At 45.1% G+C, this 19,847-nt stretch overlaps 1 protein-coding gene across 2 annotated transcripts in view; it reads left to right on the forward strand.

Moving 5' to 3' along the window:
- The window catches only part of PCSK2 (proprotein convertase subtilisin/kexin type 2), a 244,114-nt gene that overhangs the window by 215,027 nt on the left and 9,240 nt on the right, over positions 1 to 19,847 (forward strand). For both annotated transcript variants that reach the window (XM_032248043.1, XM_032248044.1), the window contains 3 exons: positions 5,640 to 5,855; positions 8,214 to 8,314; positions 13,459 to 13,686. In XM_032248043.1, coding sequence (XP_032103934.1) covers positions 5,640 to 5,855; positions 8,214 to 8,314; positions 13,459 to 13,686 — 545 coding nt within the window. The remainder of the gene's footprint in view (positions 1 to 5,639; positions 5,856 to 8,213; positions 8,315 to 13,458; positions 13,687 to 19,847) is intronic.

Consider the following 19,847-nt stretch of genomic DNA (forward strand, 5'->3'; position numbering starts at 1 on the left):
CTGCCAGACGCGGAGCAGTCATGGCTAGCGATTGTGGTGGTAAAGTCGAATGGTCGTAAGTTGCATAGGTCGTAAGTCGATCAATACCTGTATTAAAAACTAAGGACAATATTCCATGTACATTCAAGAAGAGGTGTAAATAAATTGTAGAATGGCTATGTAATAAAACTAATTTTAAAAAGTATGGTGTAGAAGATTATTTAATCACATAAAGAAATGTTAATTATATAATAGTAAGAAACACCTTTTAAGCAGGCCAAGAAAGTCAATCTATTTTTATTACCCCAATTTCACTTTCAAGACTGTTCTTATACTTTGCATTTATATGTAAAATTGGCAGAGATCCACAAAATATCACCAGTGATTATCTATTTATCTAAGATTATAAAGGATTTTTATTTCTTTCATCTTCTATATTTCAATTATTCTACAATAAGTTTTATTTTCATACTAAAAAATGCAATAACTTTTTCTAAGGTATGCTAATGTTGTATGAAGAAATCAAGGTAACTGGAAAAAATTACTATAATTGCGTGTTTACAAAAAGATAAGCTCTCCAAGGCTTGCCTCACGAGGGGTCTGCACCCTGCAGCCATCCAACCCTGGACTGGCATCTGCTCTGATCATTAACTTGGGTCACTATCCATTGGTTAAAGTTTCTCAAATTTCTACCTCCTCAAACGTAGGTGATGCGCTGGGTACACAGCAAGCCACTGCACCAGTCTCTAGCTGGAATGTCACCCTAGCTGACAGTAGGCAATTTATAACATTCATTTTATATGATGAGCAAAATAAAAAATTTGCATGAACATTTCAGAAGTTTTGGGCTTGTGAGAGGCTACGTTAGGTCATGCCCAGCAAGTTCCAACTCACTGCTCTTTACCATTGGGGTCAGCGGCGTTGCTCATCCTGGACTGAATACTGGATACTGCTTTGCCAGTGGTGACAAGGCTGTCCTTTGCATAGTTTAGTAGTCTCCCTGGCCTTTATCCACTAGATGCTACTAAAACACACACACAGTTGTGACCACCAAAAATGTCTCCATCACTGCCCCCTAGAGCAAAAGTCCACAAGGGTTGAGAACCAGGGCGGTTAAGTACATGCCATAGTGCCTAGGTTAAGTTTCCATTTGATGAAAACTTTGGAAAAACACTATAATCTCACCAAACTCCAAAAGAAGAGTAGCACCACTCATTTAATTTCACCTAAATGAACTTGCCTTTTTTTTTTTTTTTAAGACAGGCTCTTTACTTATAGCTCACTGCAGACTCAAACTCCTCAAACTCCTGGGCTCCCGAGTAGCTAGGACCACAAGCATGCCCCACCACGTCAAGCTAATTTTTTATTTTGTACAGATGGTGGTGAGTGGGGCTCTCGCTGCTTTGCCCAGGCTGGTCTCAAACTCTTGGCCTCAAGCGCTCCTCTCACCTCAGCCTCCACCTCCCAGAGTACTGGGATTACAGGCATGAGCCACCAGGCTGGCCTACTTGCCTCAGGCAGCTGGGACTGCAAAGGCATAGTGCACAGGGCATAAATACAGGGAATCATGAATAATTAGGGTCACAATCAATCTTCCACTCACTGAGCATATGCTGCAAGATTAGGGCAGAGACCCCGCCCCCCAGCAGACAGCCCCGCCCCTGCAGACCCAGCTCCGCCCACAGTGCTGGCTCCCAGGCCATGTCCTCCCTTTGTCCGCCAGCGCCAGGGTCACCCTCTAACCCATGGGTGACTTCCCATGTCCCTTTTGGGTTTCGGGCTTTTCTTTATCACCTGTTCGCTGGATAAAATTCCCTCTGAGACCTGTCAAATGTGACAATATTTGCGTGGCTGAATCTCAGTTGATACATTGTATATTTATTGGGATAATGTTACATTTGTATATTAACATAGTTGGAAAATTGACTTCTCTGTGATCCTGTCTTTCTATTCAAGAACATGGCCAATATCTTTCCATGGGATCAAATCTTCCTCTTCATCCCCCCTTCCATAGAGTTCAGAGAGTTTCAAAGCCTTATTTAGCACTTCCTTAGCTTTATTATTATTTTTTTAATTTGTTGAGTTTCGTCCTAAGTATTTTGTCCTTTCCGTGGCTAGTGTAAATGGGGCTGCCTGTAAGGTGGCTGTGGGGACTGAATGGGATAATGTGTAACGTACTTAGCAAGTCCCTGGCATGCAGTAAGTGCTACAGAAATGCTTGCCGTGATTGTCAGCCTTTGTTTTCTGCCCTCTCTCCTCTAACGGGTTATGGTTTGGATGTGAGCCATAGTTGTTCTGTCTTGGTTTCTGCCTAGCTCCTGTTCAGGCGAAGCTGAAAGGCAGAAATGGTTCATAGGGCATTATTTTAACAGGAACGTGTGTGCTACTATGACATTATGCAGCAGACCGGGTAATTTACAAAGAACAGAAATTTATTTCTTGTGGCGCGGGAGGCTGGGAAACCCAAGATCGAGGTACTGGCAGGTTCGGTGTCTTGCAAAAGCTCCGTCTTTGTTTCCAGGATGGTGCCTTGTTGCTGTATCCTTCCAGGATGTGCCTTGAAGACAAACGCTGGGTCTTCACATTGTGGAAGGGTTAAAAGGGGCCTAGCTATTTCCCTGGAGCCCTTTTATAAGGGCAGTGATCCCATTCCTGAGGACAAAACTCTCACGACTTAACTACCTCCTAAAGCTCCCACTCTTAAGACTGTCACATTGGCTCTTACATTCCAATATATGAATTTGGTGGGGGACATATAAGTTCAAACCAAAGTAGGGTGGCATGCCAGCAACAGCCCCGTCCCATAACCGGCTCTCAGTACCCTTACGGAGGTCCCTTCCCCTCATTTCTGCTCCCAGAACTCAGGTTTTTTCCTCACTGGCCCATCTTCTCCAGAAGTCAGGGACCATTTGGTGCTAAAACGCAATCACTAGAAGCAAGTACACAATTATTGTTGCCTCATGTGACCTATCTAGCTTAGGAAAACAAAGTTTAATATTCCTAGAAAACCAAGTATTCTTGTGGGCAAATCTGACGGTTTAAAACAAAATTAATGCTTGCTGTTTACTGTTCAGAAACAGGCTGACAGTTGCTCTCTGTGTATCAGTGAGCTGGCTGCTTAACAAACTGCCCCAAAACTCAGTAGCTTAAAATAACAATCATTTCATTTTGCTCTCGGCTCTACAGGTCAGCAGGGATGTTCTGCTGATCTGGGCCAGGCTTGGCTAATCTTAGGAGAGTACGCTAGAGACCAGCTGACCAAGGATGGCCTCCCTCCCATGCCTGGCAGCTGGCAGCGGGGGCAGTGAATTGGTCTGGAATACTTGTCTCTTATCAATCAGGAGGCTAATCTAGGCTTATCTTCAAGGTGCGATGGAGTTCTGGGAGAGATCAGAGAACATAGGCGTTCTTGAGACTTATGCTTGGAACTCACACAGAATCACTTTCCACCACATTCTGTTGGCCAAAGCAAGACATAAAGCCAGCTTGGATTCTAGTGGTGGGAAATAGACCGCTCCTTTTGATGGGTGGAGCTGCAAAGGCATAGTGCACAGGGCATAAATACAGGGAATCATGAATAATTAGGGTCACGATCAATCTGCCATACTCCCCACACCAAGAAGAGATTGTTTAGCATCAATTTCCTTCATTGTAGTAAAGGTCGCTTCACCTCACTAGCAGCCTGCATGTGGATAGATTCAGGAGAAAGTTCTGCAGATAGCTTCACCCATTTATCGTAATTCACATCAGTTGCACTTTGCTATTTTTTTTTTTTTTGAGACAGAGTCTCGCTCTGTTACCCAAGCTGGAGTGCAGTGGTGCGCTCTTGACTCACTGCAACCTCTGCCTCCTAGGTTCAAGTGATTCTTCTGCCTCAGTCTCCCCAGTAGCTGGGATTACAGACATGCATCACCATACCCAGCGAGTTTTTGTTTTTTTAGTAGAGACAGGGTTTCATCATGTTGGCCAAGCTGGTCTCGAACTCCCTACCTCAGGTGATCCACCTGCCTCAACCTCCCAAAGTGCTGGATTACAGGCGTGAGCCACCACGCCCAGCCACACTTTGCTATTTCTTGATATCAAGCCCAAATCTGAGTCTGTTTGAGAGATCCTCTGCACCGGCTGTAGGGATGATCTATTTCCCTTGCTGTCCTGGTTTCTGAGAGCAGGTCCTTGTTTTGGTTGGAGTTTTCCAGCATAGATCTATCAAGATGCTGCAAACAGTTCCCAGCTAGTGGCTGAATAAATATTTGTTCACTTGTCGATTCAGTCAATCACAGGCTAATTAATTCCCAGTCCTGTTAGAAGCAATTGAAAATGTCTTCTTGTCAGGAAGCAGAGAGAGCTTGGAGGTAATCCAATCATTTCTCTTCCTTCTGGCTTCTCCACCCTTAAACCACAGATTCTGTGTCAGTTCCAAGCATAAGGACTGTGGACACCTGGTGGCCACATAGGGAGGGACTTCCCATGATAATTTCTTGTGTCCTCTGCCTCTAGAGGGGTCACGGAGTCGCCCTGGGCTAGGCTGTGGGGTCGCTGGAGGTTGCACCTGCCCCTTGCCTCTCACACTGCATGGCTGTGCTCCTGTCTACCCTCCCAGCACACAGGCAAAAACTAACCAGCCCCATGCCCCACTACCTTGGGGGTAGGGAAGTGGGAAGCCAGTAGCAAATGGTCCAATCCTGGGTTGCTTAGGTAAAGGGGAGAATACCCAGAGAAGACGTGGGGGCGGGGAGGAAGGATTTTTAAAAACCTCTAGGAACATGGTTTCAGGAGAAGAACCGTGTTGACTTCAGGGATTTATGCAAAGCTTGCCATTTAAACTAATTAGCATCTCGCAGTCACTGCTGTGCATACTACTAGGTGTTGAAGATTTTATTCACTGTGTGTTTTACTTGCTCCTGCTAGACTTTCCTCCTGTATTTGGTGTTCCCTTTCACAAGGAAAATGTCATATATTATTGTGTTTAAGAAGATTCTAGTATGATCCAGTTGAATAAAAAAGAAAAACTATATACATATGCACACACACATATGTAAGATTTTTATATATATTGGGGTAAATCTATGCTTTATATTTACAATGTCTACATATCATATTTAAATTTATATATGATGTATAGCTATTTAAAATAAAAGGAATATATCTTCTATAAATGTTTTGTATAGCTTATGTAGCTAAGAAAAAATATACGTCCATATGCTTACATTTTCACAGAAAAATGTCTGCTACAGAAGGAGATGTACGAATGAGTTAATAATTACCTCTAGAGAGTTTTTTATTTTCCCTTCCATATACTTAGACTTTTTATCATGAGCATGTACTACCTTTATAGCGTTTTTAAAAAGTAGTTTATTTGTAAATTTTAAGGCAATTCTTCCCACTTTTCTTACCTCATTATCCCCAGCTTAAATTGTAAATTCAGGTAACTTTTGTAGATTGGATTCTTCCTGGAAAAAAAAAGTTTCCCAAGACGCCCTGCCAGAAGCATATGGTGTCCAACCCAGTTTGAAAAATGAGCCCATCTTTAGGTCCGGCTGCTGAAGAAGCCCAGCTCCTGACCCTCCTGGGCCGGGGACCTCCCCTGGGCTGGGACCCAACCCTGCCCCCTTGCAGCCCAGGCTGTGGGGTAGCGGCAGCGTCTCCCCTGCTCTCCCCAGGGCCGCGGCGGCAAAGGCAGCATCTACGTGTGGGCCTCTGGGGACGGCGGCAGCTACGATGACTGCAACTGTGACGGCTACGCCTCCAGCATGTGGACCATCTCCATCAACTCTGCCATCAACGACGGCAGGACCGCCCTGTACGATGAGAGCTGCTCCTCCACCCTGGCTTCCACCTTCAGCAACGGGAGGAAGAGGAACCCTGAGGCCGGTGTGGTGAGTGCAGCCCCTTCTGTCCTTGTCTCCTTAGGGCCACTGAGCCTCTGTGTCAGGGTGGGATGCTGGGACACTAACTTGCTCCCTTCCTGTCCCCTCCCTCAGAGCCTTAGTTCAGGCTCTGAGGGGAAGACCCCTTTTCTACATGCCCAGCCCTGCTTTCTAATAAGGCACAGACCTCCCGTCTGCAAGCTAGTAGCACGATCGGTGAGGACTCCTTTCCAGATCATTTTCCATAGATTTTCTTATTTACTGTTTTTGGCTTACAAATAATGATGAAGTCTGGTTTATCAATCAGTTGCCCGTTCCATCACTTACAAGAATAACTAACTCACTGTAAGAACCAAGGCATCACACCGTGACCCCATCTGAAACAAGAACCCATCTGTGTATTTATAGTAATTTAAGAAACAGCATTGGTGGATGGACTTTTCTGGATCCATAAACCTCCCTAAAATTGCACATGCATCTGTTATTTTCTCAGGGAAAGAGTTGTGATTTTCATCGTATTTTAAAATGAATCCGTGATTTTTAGAACAAAAAGGTTAATAATCATAGATTTAGATGGTTGTTCTTTTTTGAGCAAAAAAAAAAAAAATCTTTCTTTCTCAGCAACTAAATGTAATGACGAATTTTCCAAGCCCCTGGGAAATGCATCACCTGTAAAGCACAATAAGCCTTTTTGGATCTTTTCCTCAGATCAGCCTTTTCTCATGCCTCCAAACCAGGATTTAGTACGTTGTCCGGTAGTCATGCATGAGTTATACCCTGACTGGCTGTACCCATCTCCACTGAGGTTTTTCAAGAGAGGAGGACAGGAGCTCAGAACAATTCATTATTATCATCCAGGGTTTGGATCCCACACTCCCATGTGGATCCCACCTTGGCAAGTTGACCATGCCCTCATATGAACCAGGAAAAGCCCTTTACCTGGAAGGGACACAGACCTTAACAGCCTGTCCTTCCCATCAGCCCTCCTGCATTCCCCCTTGGTCTTGGGGAGGATGAAGAATGTGCCACCTCCTCCCAAACAGAAGGGGGCTTTCACGCATCTTATCCTATAAGTTGTATGGACAGAAAGGGAGAAGGGCAGAGCAGGCAGGGACAGGTGAGGTGACACTTCACTCTCACTCCTGGAAGCTAAGGCCTCTCAGTGGTGTAACCTCATCCTCAACCTTTATTTATGACTCTTTCTACTTGGGCTGGGGACAGTCTTTGGGTTTCCTCTGAATACTGTAATTTTGCTCAATAGATGCCCTTAAACCTCCTTGGTAATTTCTTCCTCAATATAATGGGCTCTCTTGAGGATCCTACAGACAAAGGAAGAATTCATGTTGCTTTTACATGATTGTAATGAACACCCTGGCTCTAAAACATTGAAAATGAGGTTTTTTACTTTGTGAAAGCCCTTTAAATATCTGTTCACCAGTCTCCCCTCCAAATAAGAGTTGTGGAGCTGATACCCACGTATTGGGTTGTCTTGACTCACTCAACACATCTCAGAATGTCTCAGTGGATTTTATATGTAGAGAAACACTTTTGAATAGCCTGCCCTTCTAGGTAGACTTCAGCTGAACGTGATGATTCTTCCCTCTTTGGGAATGCCCCTCTTCCCCCCATGAAGAAAAAAGAAATGTAGATGAAGTGGCCTTTGGCCTTCCAAGGATCAGTCCTAATACAGCAAAACTAGAGTGGGGATATTGGCATCACTTTCCACCTCATAAGGTTTCCTTTTAGGATTCAGGAAATAAATCTCTGTCTAGTCTCTGGAATAGCCACACATAGGCTTCTTTGAAAAACTGATTTATCTTGTGGACGGTGTAACTATAACTGATTATGTGTCCCTTTTTACATGGGCTACCAGGAAACTCAGATAAAATCTAAGGCAAAAGAGAGGCATATGGATGCTAAGTTTACCCTTCGTTTCATCTTAATCTTCTTGGGAACAAAGCATAGTTTAAATAAAAGTGGTAGTTCGGGCACAGTGGCCCACGCCTGTAATCTCAGCACTTTGGGAGGCCAAGGCAGGTGGATCACCTGAAGTCAGGAGTTTGAGACAAGCTTGGCCAACATGGTGAAACCCCATTCCTACTAAAAATACAAAAATTAGCTGGGTGTGGTAGCACGTGCCTGTAATCCTAGCTATTCGGGAGGCTGAGGCAGGAGAATCACTTGAACCTGGGAAACAGAGGTTGCAGTGAGCCACAATTGTGCCACTACACTCCAGCCTAGGCAACAGAGTGAGACTGTCTACATAAATAAATAAATAAATGGAGTAGATAATCCCCTGCTCCACATTGTGTGGGAGTTCAAAATAGTGTGATTTATTCACTCATTACTCAATATCTTCCCTTCCAGGCAACCACAGATTTGTACGGCAACTGCACTCTGAGGCACTCTGGGACATCTGCAGCTGCCCCCGAGGCAGCTGGCGTGTTTGCACTGGCTCTAGAGGCTAAGTATGTTCATAGCTCTGGGTCCAGGGCCAGCTCTGCAGGGTGGACTAGCACATGTCTCTCTGCCCACATGCCAGGTGTCCATGGAGGCAAATGTGGATGTGAGAGGCTACGAATAGTCAGGGCCAAAGAATTCTGCTGTGCGTTTCTAAGTGACCCATGTGCCTGCCTGCACACGTGCATGTACACACACACACACACACACACACACCATCAAATCACATTCTCTGAAGCACACACCACCACCCAGCAGCACATATCAGCCACTTCCTCAGATACCCAGTAAGGGCACGGAGATATTTCTTTCTTCATCAGATTTGCCCCTTTATCCTCTGTGTATTCCTGGGCTGTTCCACTCCAGTGATATTCACAGTCAGCTAAGTGAAGAGCTGGTGTTTCAGAACATGTAGCAAGCAAGGTGCTGCTACTCAAGATTTGTTAATTTGTGAGGTGGATTCACTTTTTAACACTGAGACAAGATGGGCAAAGTCGCGCAGTGTAGACCAAGAGATGGGCTTTACTGGGAAAACTTCCAAGCTGCAGGTAAGAGGAGGCCAACTCTTATGACCTCACCATCCCACAGAGAGGCCATATAATGGACATACCTTGGATTTGAGCAGCAGTGGAGGTACCTGCCCACCTGCTACTCTGCCTTCTTTTAGTGATACCTGAGGCTGGCCTTACGTTCACAGAATGAACACATGGGCCTCAGACACCACATACATAGTGTGAGTGTAAGTGCCAGGTGTGTAGGGAATTGTCATAGATTGTAGCTCCCAACAACTTGTGAGAAGTTGGATTCAGGCTCCTGGGAAAGGGGAGTAGAGTTGCTAGGCAACCAGAGCTCCCAGCATCAATCTCTAGGCAGCCCTGCTTGTCTCTCTCTACGTATGCAGTGCATTTTCTGATTTGCAAAGGAGGCAAGAATAGAAGAGGACTTCAAAAGATTACTTAGTTTAACCTTCACGGAGAAAAAGCATAATTATACTCCCTTTACAGATAAGACCCCAAATTGAGAGTGACTCCTCTCTTTGGATAAGCCTAAACTTTGATTCCTCTAACAAAAGTCAGATAGAAAATGTGTGATGCCAAGACACTGGTCAAAGCTTAACTATTAGGCACAGAGACCTCTGCTTTTGCGAGCACAGAAACCAAAATTTGTTCACATGCAATGTACATTTCCTGAAGATGAAACCGTTCATCTCAGGGCCTGAGTGGGTCCTAGAGCCTGAGCCAGCCTTGCTCACTTCATCGGCAAGCAGACAAATGGCAGAGCCTGCTGCCTGTAGCTGAGCCGCGCAGGGCCAGGGAGCAGGCGTGCTCCTAAAGTGAAAAGGGTTTCTGGTCGCCCTTTCAACCTCAGAGGTCAGGACTTGACTCACAGTCTTCTGGGATTTTTCAGAAACAAAATCCTATGCCTCTGCCTAGACCCACGGGCATACAAATGAAAGATCTAAATAAATCAAAGTGGAGGAGTGAGGCTGCTGGACTCCTAAAGAGATTCATGGTTCTGCCTTGATCAGTCACCATTCTTTTAGCATCTACGTCCAGATATGCTAAAGGAAAGAGAGCAGTCACCATTTAGGCAAGCTTTGTTTTGAAGCAATAATCATGAATTTAATGTTCTCTGTTGGCATAAAGAGGAAAAAAATGTAACACCTGGCAGCTTATGGGTAAGTCCATCATGGGAGCTGATCCTAAAGTTCTTTAAAATACCAACTTTCTGAGATTGGAAGCAGACCCTGAGATGAAGTTTTGGTGCACGTGATTTATTAAGGAAGGGATCCCAGGAAAGACAGGAAGGGAGTAGGGGAAGGAAGTTAGGGATGGGGAAAAATCCAAGCAAGAGCTCAACTTCAGGAGTTCTGGCCTCAGCCTAATCCCCAATGTAAATTAGGCCTCAGAGTTTGTTCTACCTCCAGGCAAGGGAGCTGGACTCTCATCTTCTTGTATGAGTCAGTCATCGGCTAAGAGCTACCCTGGAGAAATTCCAAGGCATCTCTAGCTTTAGGCAAAGGGACTCCCGTAGCCAAAAGTGAAAACCATCCTTCAGGATGAGCTACTCCAAGCAAGAGGCCAGAGGCAGGAGGGAAATGGCCTCCACAGGGCATAACAACAAATTATCCAAATGTATGCCTATCAGGACTTGAAAGTGAATAACATGACCCTCACACCATGACTGCAGGGGAGAAAAAGAAAACCATCTCTCTCTCCTAATCAGTGGTCACTTTGTAGTTTAATATCTTAATGTACTTTTCTGCTCAATGCTTGAAAATGCCTACTTGAGTCACAGGAAATACTGCTCCCATCTCCCAATATCACCAATGTCAGAGAAATTTCAAAGAATTTTAGTGGGGGATGACTGCCACCTTCAAATATTTAGGTTTCTCTCATATGACCTGGTGCTTTATCTGTGGCTCTAGAGGGTGAACCAGGCTTGAGGGGTAGATGTCATAAGGAGATCAGTTTTTGTCTCAAGAAAATCACCTGGAGTAAAGTAGTCCACATGCTGGACTGGAACAAAGTTTCCAACTGACCTTCCAGGGGATGGAATTTTTTTTTTTTTTTTTTGGGAGAAAATTTTTTTTTTTTTTTTTTGAGGCAAAGATTCACTGATTTTTTTTTTTTAACAATGTTTTGCTTTTGCTGCCCAGGCTGGAAAGTAATGGCACAATTTCAGCTCACTGCAACCTCTGCCTCCCAGGTTCAAGCGATCCTCCTGGCTCAGGCTCCTATGTAGCTAGGATTACAGGCATGTGCCACCACGTCCGGCTAATTTTGTATTTTTAGTAGAGACGGAATTTCTCCATGTTGGTCAGGCTGGTCTCAAACTCCCAACCTCAAGTGATCTGCCTGCCTCGGCCTCCCAAAGTGCTGGCATTACAGGCATGAGCCATAGCACCCAGCCTGGGATGGATTTTTTAATGTAAACTCTTTAGCAAGTATAGTATATACAAAGAAATTCATTAGGTATGGCTCCATGACATTTTAACAAAATAAACAGACCCATGCAGCCCACACCCAAATTAAGAAACAGACCATTTATGTGCCCTGTTGCTCAGCATTCTAAGAGATTCCTCCATGTTGCTGTATGTAGTTATAGGTCATTCATTCTCATTGTTGAATATCACCTTGTTGTATAAATGGATATTTGGATTGTTTCCATTTGGGGCTACTGTGAGTGATATTGTAAGGAACATTCTTGTATATGTCTTTTGGTGAACATACAAATGCATTTCTGTTGAGTGTCTACTAGGGAGTCAAAATGTTGAGTCATTAATACATATATGCGCAACTCTAGTGGATACTGCCCAATAGTTTCCTGAATGGGTATACCCATTGACCCTACCTTGAGCAGTATATGAGAATTACAGTCGCTCCACATCCTTGCCAAAATATGGTATTATTAGTCTTCTGCATTTTCGCATTCTTATGGACGTGCAGTGGAGTCACATTATAGTTTTGATTTGCATTTCCCTCATAGCTAGTAAAATTGAGCACACTGGGGAAAGTTTTTTAAAAAAATACATTTCCAAGCCCCACCCAAGCCTCACTAAATACAAATCCCTAGGGATGGGTGGCCCAGGAACCTGACTTTTCAATGTGTGTTCCCCAGGAATGCTTAAGCCACCAGCCTGTTGCTGATCTGTAGACTAGGGTATGAGAATGACCAATAAGGCAGTAGCTCTGTGAACCTGTGACTCTGGGTGCAGAGTATGGGTAGAGTATTCAGAGTATTCTGCTTCTGATTAGGTGTTGGTATTCAGTCAAGACTGAATGTCTCTGCGTGAACAGCAAATCCAAATAGTAATATCCAAATAATAACAGAGACAAGTACAATTTATTTATTCATTCTACTTGTGTGACAATGTAAGGACTTGATTTTCCTCTGAGTGAGGTGGATTGCCACCTGGATGGGATGGGGGGTGTTCCCCACACAGAAACCACTGGGTTAGTGATTTAAGCCATTAAATCACTGGTTCTCAAGACTGGCTCTCTACTGGAATGGTCTGAGAAGTGTTAACGATTTCCAATGCCTGGGTGTCACTCCCAGAGATTCTGATTTCCTTGGTCTGGGATGAGGCCTGAACAACGAGATGTTAAATGCCCCAGGAGAAAATGTTCATGTACAGCCCAGGTAGATAACCTGTGCAATAACCTGGCCCAAAAACAAATCATGATTTGCAGCTTGAAAAACATGGACATTGATTAGTAATAGACACGAATTTCCAAAAACAATAACACTTACAAGAAGCCTAGTTTATTTACAGGATACAAATATGCTGAAGATAATTTCTCTACCCTTGAAGAACTGGTAGCCTTATTTTCAAAACTGGAACACACCCACATGCCAGTTCCCAGATGAAGAAACAGCATGGCTGGCACCCAGCAGCTCCCTGGGTCCCTCCCAGTCACTACCCCATAAGGCTGGCCACTAACCTGACCTCCAACAGCATAGATTTGTTGTTCTTGTTTTTATGTTTTAATCAGGTGGAATCATACTCTGTGTTCTTTTTTCTGCCTGGTTTCTTTAGGCCAACATGGTATTTATGAGATTTTTTCATATTATTCAGAGTACCTGAAGTTCATTCATTCTCATTGCTGTACAGTACCCCATATTCTATAAGTTATACCTCAGTTAGTTTACTCATTATTTTTGGGTGGCATGTGGGGGTTTCACAATTTGGGGCTAGGAGCATTCTAATACACAGGTCTGGTGAATATGTACACATTTAGTCAGGCATATGCTTAGGAATAGAATTTCCAGGCCATAGCTTAAGCTCAACTTTGGAAGATACAGCCAGTTTTCCAATTTAGTTGGAATAACTTACACCCGCATCACCAAAGTACATGTTTTCCATTTGCTCCACATCTTCAACACTTGGCATTGTCAGTCTCTTTCATTTAGCCATTCCAGTGTGTGTGTTAGACTTCCGAAATCAGTTAAAGTAAGAAAAGCAAGAAGATGTATTTAATTCACATATATCATGGTTCTGAGTAGTGCATGGACACCCTCCCCTGAATTTGAGAGTTCACAGAGACTCCAGAATCTTAGAAGTCTGTGTCCCGGGTGATATTTCTCCTAGTCATTGTGTCTCTCTCCCTTTCTTGCCCTTGCCCTCTTGTTCTCTGCTTCCTGTATCCAGCCTGGGTCTGACCTGGCGGGACATGCAGCATCTGACTGTGCTCACCTCCAAACGGAACCAGCTTCACGACGAGGTCCACCAGTGGCGGCGCAACGGGGTCGGCCTGGAATTTAATCACCTCTTTGGCTACGGGGTCCTTGACGCAGGTGCCATGGTGAAAATGGCTAAAGACTGGAAAACCGTGCCCGAGAGATTCCACTGTGTGGGAGGCTCCGTGCAGGACCCTGAGTAAGTGGGGGCAGTGGTCCCTCTGCTGCATGTGGAAAGTGCCCCTGAGGTGGCTCCATGGCATTGGCATAATATCACATTTCCTCTTCATGTTTGGGGCAACAGATTTTTTTTTTTTTTTGACACAGTGTCGCACTTTGTCACTTAGGCTGGAGTGCAGTGGCATGATCACAGCTCACTGCAACCTTGAACTCCTGGTCTCAATAATCCCCTTGCCTCAGACTCCCAAGTAGCTAGGACCACAGGCGTGTGCCACCACGCCCGTATAATTTTTTTAATTTTTTGTAGAGACAAAGCCTCACTATGTTGCCCAAGCTGGTCTCAAACTCCTGGGCTTAAGTAATCCTTCTGCCTTGGCCTCCCGAAGTATTGGAATTACAGGTGTGCACCACAGTCCTCGCCCTGGATTTGACTCGGGGACAACCAGCCTCCAAGCAGAGCTGCAGGGTTGCACAAATCCAGGGGGCACCATTTACATAGAACACAGAGCCCCTGCTTTTGATCGTGAGCCTTAAGAGTTTCAGTGATGTATGCCATTATTTCTAAGGGCACAGATCAACCACTGTAAGCATCATCCAGCTCAATAAGGAGAACATGACTAACATCCCCTGAGGCCCCCCCGGGCCCGTGACCGCCATTATCATCCCTACACCAGTGCCATATTCTTACTTCTAACTCCATAGCTTAATTTGTCTGCTCCGTTTTTACTAGAATCATACACTATGTCCTGTTTTACAACTAGAGTATTTTGCTTTGAATCACCTTTGTGAGATTCAATCATGTTTAATGTGTACTTACAGCTTATTTTTGTTGCTGACCAATGTTCCAGTGTATGACTGTAACACAATTTATTTATTTATTATACTTGTGGGACCATGTAAGGACTTGGTTTTCCTCTGAGTGAGGTGGATTGCCACTTAGAGGGATTTGAGCGAGGGGTTCCCCACACAGAAACCACTGGGTTAGTCAACTGCACCCACTTTCCTTCCAACTGCCTCACCTTGGCAAGAGGGCAGGTCAGTAAGGATACTTCTTAATTTCTCTCTGTCCTCATTGATGCAATAGTAAAATGGAGATCATTAATTTTTACTATTATCACTGAGGTATTATTTGCATACCATGAAATACACAGAACTTAAATGTATCATTGGAGTTTTGATAAATGTACACACCCTGGTAACTACCACTGAATCAAGAGATGAGGCATTCCGTCACCCCCGGAAGATTCCCCATGCCCTCTTCCTGCGAGTCCACATGCTCCACAGATACCCTTTGCTTTTATTCCTCTCTCTGCAGATCAGTTTTACCAGTTCTTGGACTTTTTCCAACTGGAATCTCATGGTCTGCATGCGTTTGTGCACAGTTTCTTTTTCTCAGCATGAGGCTTGTGAGATTGGTCCGGGTCACCGTGTATACTCATAGCTCATTCATTCTCATTCTGTCGTGAGAATATACCTCCGTGGCTTATGTCATTTAAATGGCGGTAAAATTCATCCCCTGCCTGGGCCATGCTTCTGAGGATCGTTGAGCCTGGCCAGAGTTCAACCCCTCTCAGACTTTTTCCTCCTCACCACTCTTCATTGGTCCTCGACCCCCTGCATCCCTTCTACTCAGTTACCCAGACCTCTGATCTTGACTTCACCAACTTAGACAATTCTTTTGACCTTTCCGACTCTCTGCTTTAGCAATTCTCAGCCTTCATGCCCTGTTTCCCTTTGGCAGCATGATGACGTCTATGAGCCCCATCTCCATCTAACATTTTCCAAATTCATTAGATTAAATACATGGGATTGCAAAGGAAACCAATTGTCTTGAAGCCAATTACAGAAATGTTTTAAAAAAACAAATTCGTGCTGAAATATATGTTCCCTTGTCAGCACATTAAGTAAAAAGCTCTAGCGGGAAGTCTAATGGCCACAACAACGTCAGAGCAGCAGTGATGACTAAATGCTGCTGCAAGATCACGCAGTGGCCATGATGGGGCATGAAAATCTCCCAGCTCTTTGATGACAGAGTCCAAGGAGGTGCTAACACCCCTCTGCTTTGTGGCCTGCATTCATAATCGAAAAAGTAGCAAAGTTTCTGCTGGTTAGTGAAAATTAAGACATGGGTTTTTTCATTGAAATTATTAGATCCCCTGAATTCTATCCTAATGGGCCCCAAAGTAAGAGACTCTTCTCTCTTTCCTCACCAGTGAAATGGAGCTAATGTCTTTCCTCCTCAGGCTGCTGGGAGACTTTAGCAACACACAAGTCTACAGCGGACACACAGTTGGCACTTAATAAATGTAATGGTGCCTCTCCTTCTCATCCACTCCTAGCTCACATCTGTAGAATAAAGAAAGATAGTAATCTCCAGAATTCTTGGTGAAATAATTGTCTGATTTTTATGCAAATTCCAAATCATGTATCCTCTCAACCTAAAATATCCTTCAGTGATCAAATGTGTGCCCTAGGATGCCCATCCTCCCATGAGCCAGCAGCCTGTCGTAGAAGGGCAGCCTAACATAGGTGAGCATCCCCCACAATGGTCCAGCAAATTGCTGTAGAAGGGCAGCCCACCTTAGGTGACATCCTCCCAAGGACCAGTGTCCTGCTGTAGACGGGCAGCCCACCATAGGTGAGTGTCTTCCCATGGGCCAGCATCCTGCCATAGACTGGCAGTGCACCATAGGTGACATCCTCCCAGGGGCCAGAGTCCTGATATAGGCGGGCAGCCCACCATAGGTTAGCATCCTCTCATGGACAAGCATCTTCCCATGAGCGAGCATCCTCATTGTTTACCCACTGAACCCCTAGAAAGTGGCACCAAGTGGATTGCTGCCAAGCCGAGCGTTTTTTCCATTAACCAGTCCATTATTTTAGAAGGCCTCACTCTAATCAGCACCACATGGAAAAAATAAAGCTTCAGCTCAAGTGCTATAATAATCTAAAAACATAGAGCTGCCCAAGTCCCAAGTGATGTTATAAATGTCCTGTAATAAAAATAGCTACGCTACACAGTCCCTCACCGTTTTCCAAAGCTGCTGTGTCCATGCATCACTCTATTCGCTTCTGCATCCCTCCTCTTGGCAAGACAGGCTTCTCTGAGCTCCAAACAGGTTGATTGACACAGTCAAGGCCACAGAGGCTGTAAGTGTAAGCGAAGACTGGAACTCACTTTTGTTGAGTGCTGGCCACATGCCATGTGCTTTCTTTCATACACAGAAGTTTCTTGAGGGTGTGTCTTAAACTCACACAGTTGGGGCAGGGAGGTGAATATTTTGCAGCCTTAATGACAAACTTGTCCCATGCTGTGTGCCAGGGAGAAGCACCTACTAGATGTGGTATATGCTAGGCATTACCACAGTAATACAGCAATACGTTACTGTATTTAATCCTCGGAAGCCTGGGAGGTGTGTCCTATCATTATTACTTTTCATTCGCAAGAAAACTGAGATGCAGAAAGGATTTTTTTAAATGTGCTCAGAGTCACAAAGGGCGGAGCAGAACTTGAAGCAAAGCCCATCTAAACCCAAACCCCAGGATCTTTTCACCACATGACCTTGACCTTAATCAGCTCCTCCGTGCACACAGGACCTACATTAGGCCCCACGTGAGAGCAGCCCTGCTATGAGCTCACAGTGCCATTGCTGATAAAAGGAAGTTGGGAAAGGTCAATGGCATGCCAAAGATCACCCAGCTACTAAGCAGCCAAACTGGGATCTGAGCCCAGGCAGTTTGACCCCTCATGGTGGGTTCTCAGGTATCTCAGTGACTCCCCCTGGAGAAGGTAAGGCTTGGGTGGGGGAGGGAGTTCCAGTAAACATTCCCCTGGAGATTCTGAAACACCCACTTTGAAAGTTTTCATTGTAACTAACTTTCCCCAAAGTCAACATGAAATGATCCTCAACAACTGTTTCCTTGTTAGAGTTCAGAATAATTTCTTGAGAAATTTGGAAGTGCAGAGACTTTCTGCAGTGGTGAAAATGTCCTGCACTGCCCAATACAATAGCCTGCGGTTACTGAGTGCTAGAAATGGGATGACTGTGATTAAGAATCTAAAGTTTTCATTTTGTTTCATTCTAATGAATTTAAATTTAAATAGCAACATGTGGTTAGTGGCTACCATCTTGGACAGCCAGGTCTAAGTCACATCCGTAGCTACATCTTAGCAGGAGGAATGCTGAATTGTGCAAACAGAATGGGAAGTGGAGATTTAATAACATCAACTCTATGAAGGAGTGTCAAGAAGATGAAACTGCAAGAAAGGCTGGCTGGTCCATTTTACAGCCTCATGCCTTCCCCCAGCATGACATCCAATTGCAGCATCCCAGAAGCCTAAAGCCAGCCTTGGGAGGGTGCCAGTAAGAACTGCTGCTAAGAAATTCTCTTGGATAGTCACTGGGCTAGCTCGTTACTTCCACCATCTCACTTAATGACAGGAGGCTGGCCTACCTAGTCTCAATGTAGGTGAGAAAACAGGATCAGGCAGGTAAAGTAGATGGCCCTAACTCCAAAGTCCTATCCATTTTACAAGGCCCTGGGGCCTGGACCCCCATTCCCTTATTGCAAAAGGAGAAAGACTTTCAATGTCTGCATCTTTATAGACACTCTGCAAGCAGCAGGTGGGGGCTGGAATGTCCCTCACAGACAGTGTAACTGGTGCAACATCTACATTTAGTTGAACATAAGCAATATTTACAATTAACAAAAAGGCAGCACCATTGCAATATTTAGGGGAAGAGTTAGCTTGGGTTATACTGGGGCCCTCTGAGTCAAAGTACATGTAAATACCAGGCTTCATTTTCTGAGATTGCACTGGACAAGCAGGACAGACCTCTAATGTTCGTCAAGCACCATGTGATTATGACAGAGGGCAGGAGGGGAGCACCGCGGGTGGGAGGAGAGAGAGGGGATGAGGGCTTATGCTGAGATGAATGGCAGTTTGTCTCCCACTTTCTGAATATGCTTAGCATTGCATCATAATCTGCATGCATGTGGAATTTGAGGCCAGAGGGAACACTGGATATAATGTTCAAGTCCCCGAGGTCTGAAGATGTGACCATCCCAACATCTCACAACTAGCCAGGAACTTTGTTCAAGATCAATGCAGGGTTTTCAATGAAAAGAAACAGGAGAGCTATCTCAGCACTCACTCAGTTGCCCCCCTCCCCCCACAAGGAGAGGGCCTTGTCTGTCATATTCACTGGTATACCCCTAGTGCCTAGAATAGTGCCAGGCATTTAGTAGGCAGGTGATACATATTTTTTTAATGAATGGGATGCCTAACTGGTGGCAATAGGACCAGCGGGCCAGCCAGGCAAGTGTGGGAAGGAGGCTCAGCCTGGGTTGGAAGGGCTCTGCCTCCTCTCCATGCTCTCTGGTCCCTCATCCACCCCTACACTGGAACTTGTTCTCAGATGCAGATGAGTTAGGTCTAGGGCAAATACACTTGTTGGAGAATGCAGGGCTGCACGGGGAGGTTTGGAGACCAGCCCCCAGGCTGGCCCTGCTGCTTGCCACGAAGCACACTCATGGGGCAGTGGGGTGGAGGAATCAACAGCCGTGGCAATCGCCACTCTCCATAACATGCAAGGCTGCACGGAAATAGCTTCCAAGGTGGAGTGAGTGGTGATTGTCAAGTCTGTGGGTTTCCTCGGTATTAATCTTCCCAGAGAAGGAGTCAATTCGAAAAGCAATTTTCTAAAGAGGCTTTATCAAGAGAGTCAGTGAAGGATGCTCAGCTACAATCAAAGGGGAAAATACACCTGACTGTGACCAGCTGCACCAGCTGTGTGTGGAATGAGTGGAGCCAGCCCAGGCACACTGTGACCTGCCCAGCACAGGCTGCCCCCAGCCCCTCTGTGCACCCGAGGAGACTGTTCACTGGGCTCCTTTAAGGCTGTGCCAAAATATGTGAATTTTAACTGAATTTGGAAATAAATGTTAAAACCTGGTATCAATGCCGAAAGCAGCAGGGGAGTGAGAGGTCAGCGTGTGCTCAGCCCTGTGCCACCTGGGGGACCGTGGACCAGCATTCGTGAGCTACGGCGTCTTCCTGCACGAGCTCATGCCCACCTGACCATGCTACAGGGGAAGGAGAAAACCTCACCACAGCCACCTGCTGGGTGTCCTCATGTGACTGCCACAAAAGCAGGCATTTTAGGCACTTGAGAAAGA

The sequence above is a fragment of the Sapajus apella genome, unplaced genomic scaffold (genome assembly GCF_009761245.1).
Source record: "Sapajus apella isolate SASKATOON/1434 unplaced genomic scaffold, GSC_monkey_1.0 scaffold65, whole genome shotgun sequence".
Taxonomy (NCBI): Eukaryota; Metazoa; Chordata; class Mammalia; order Primates; family Cebidae; genus Sapajus; species Sapajus apella.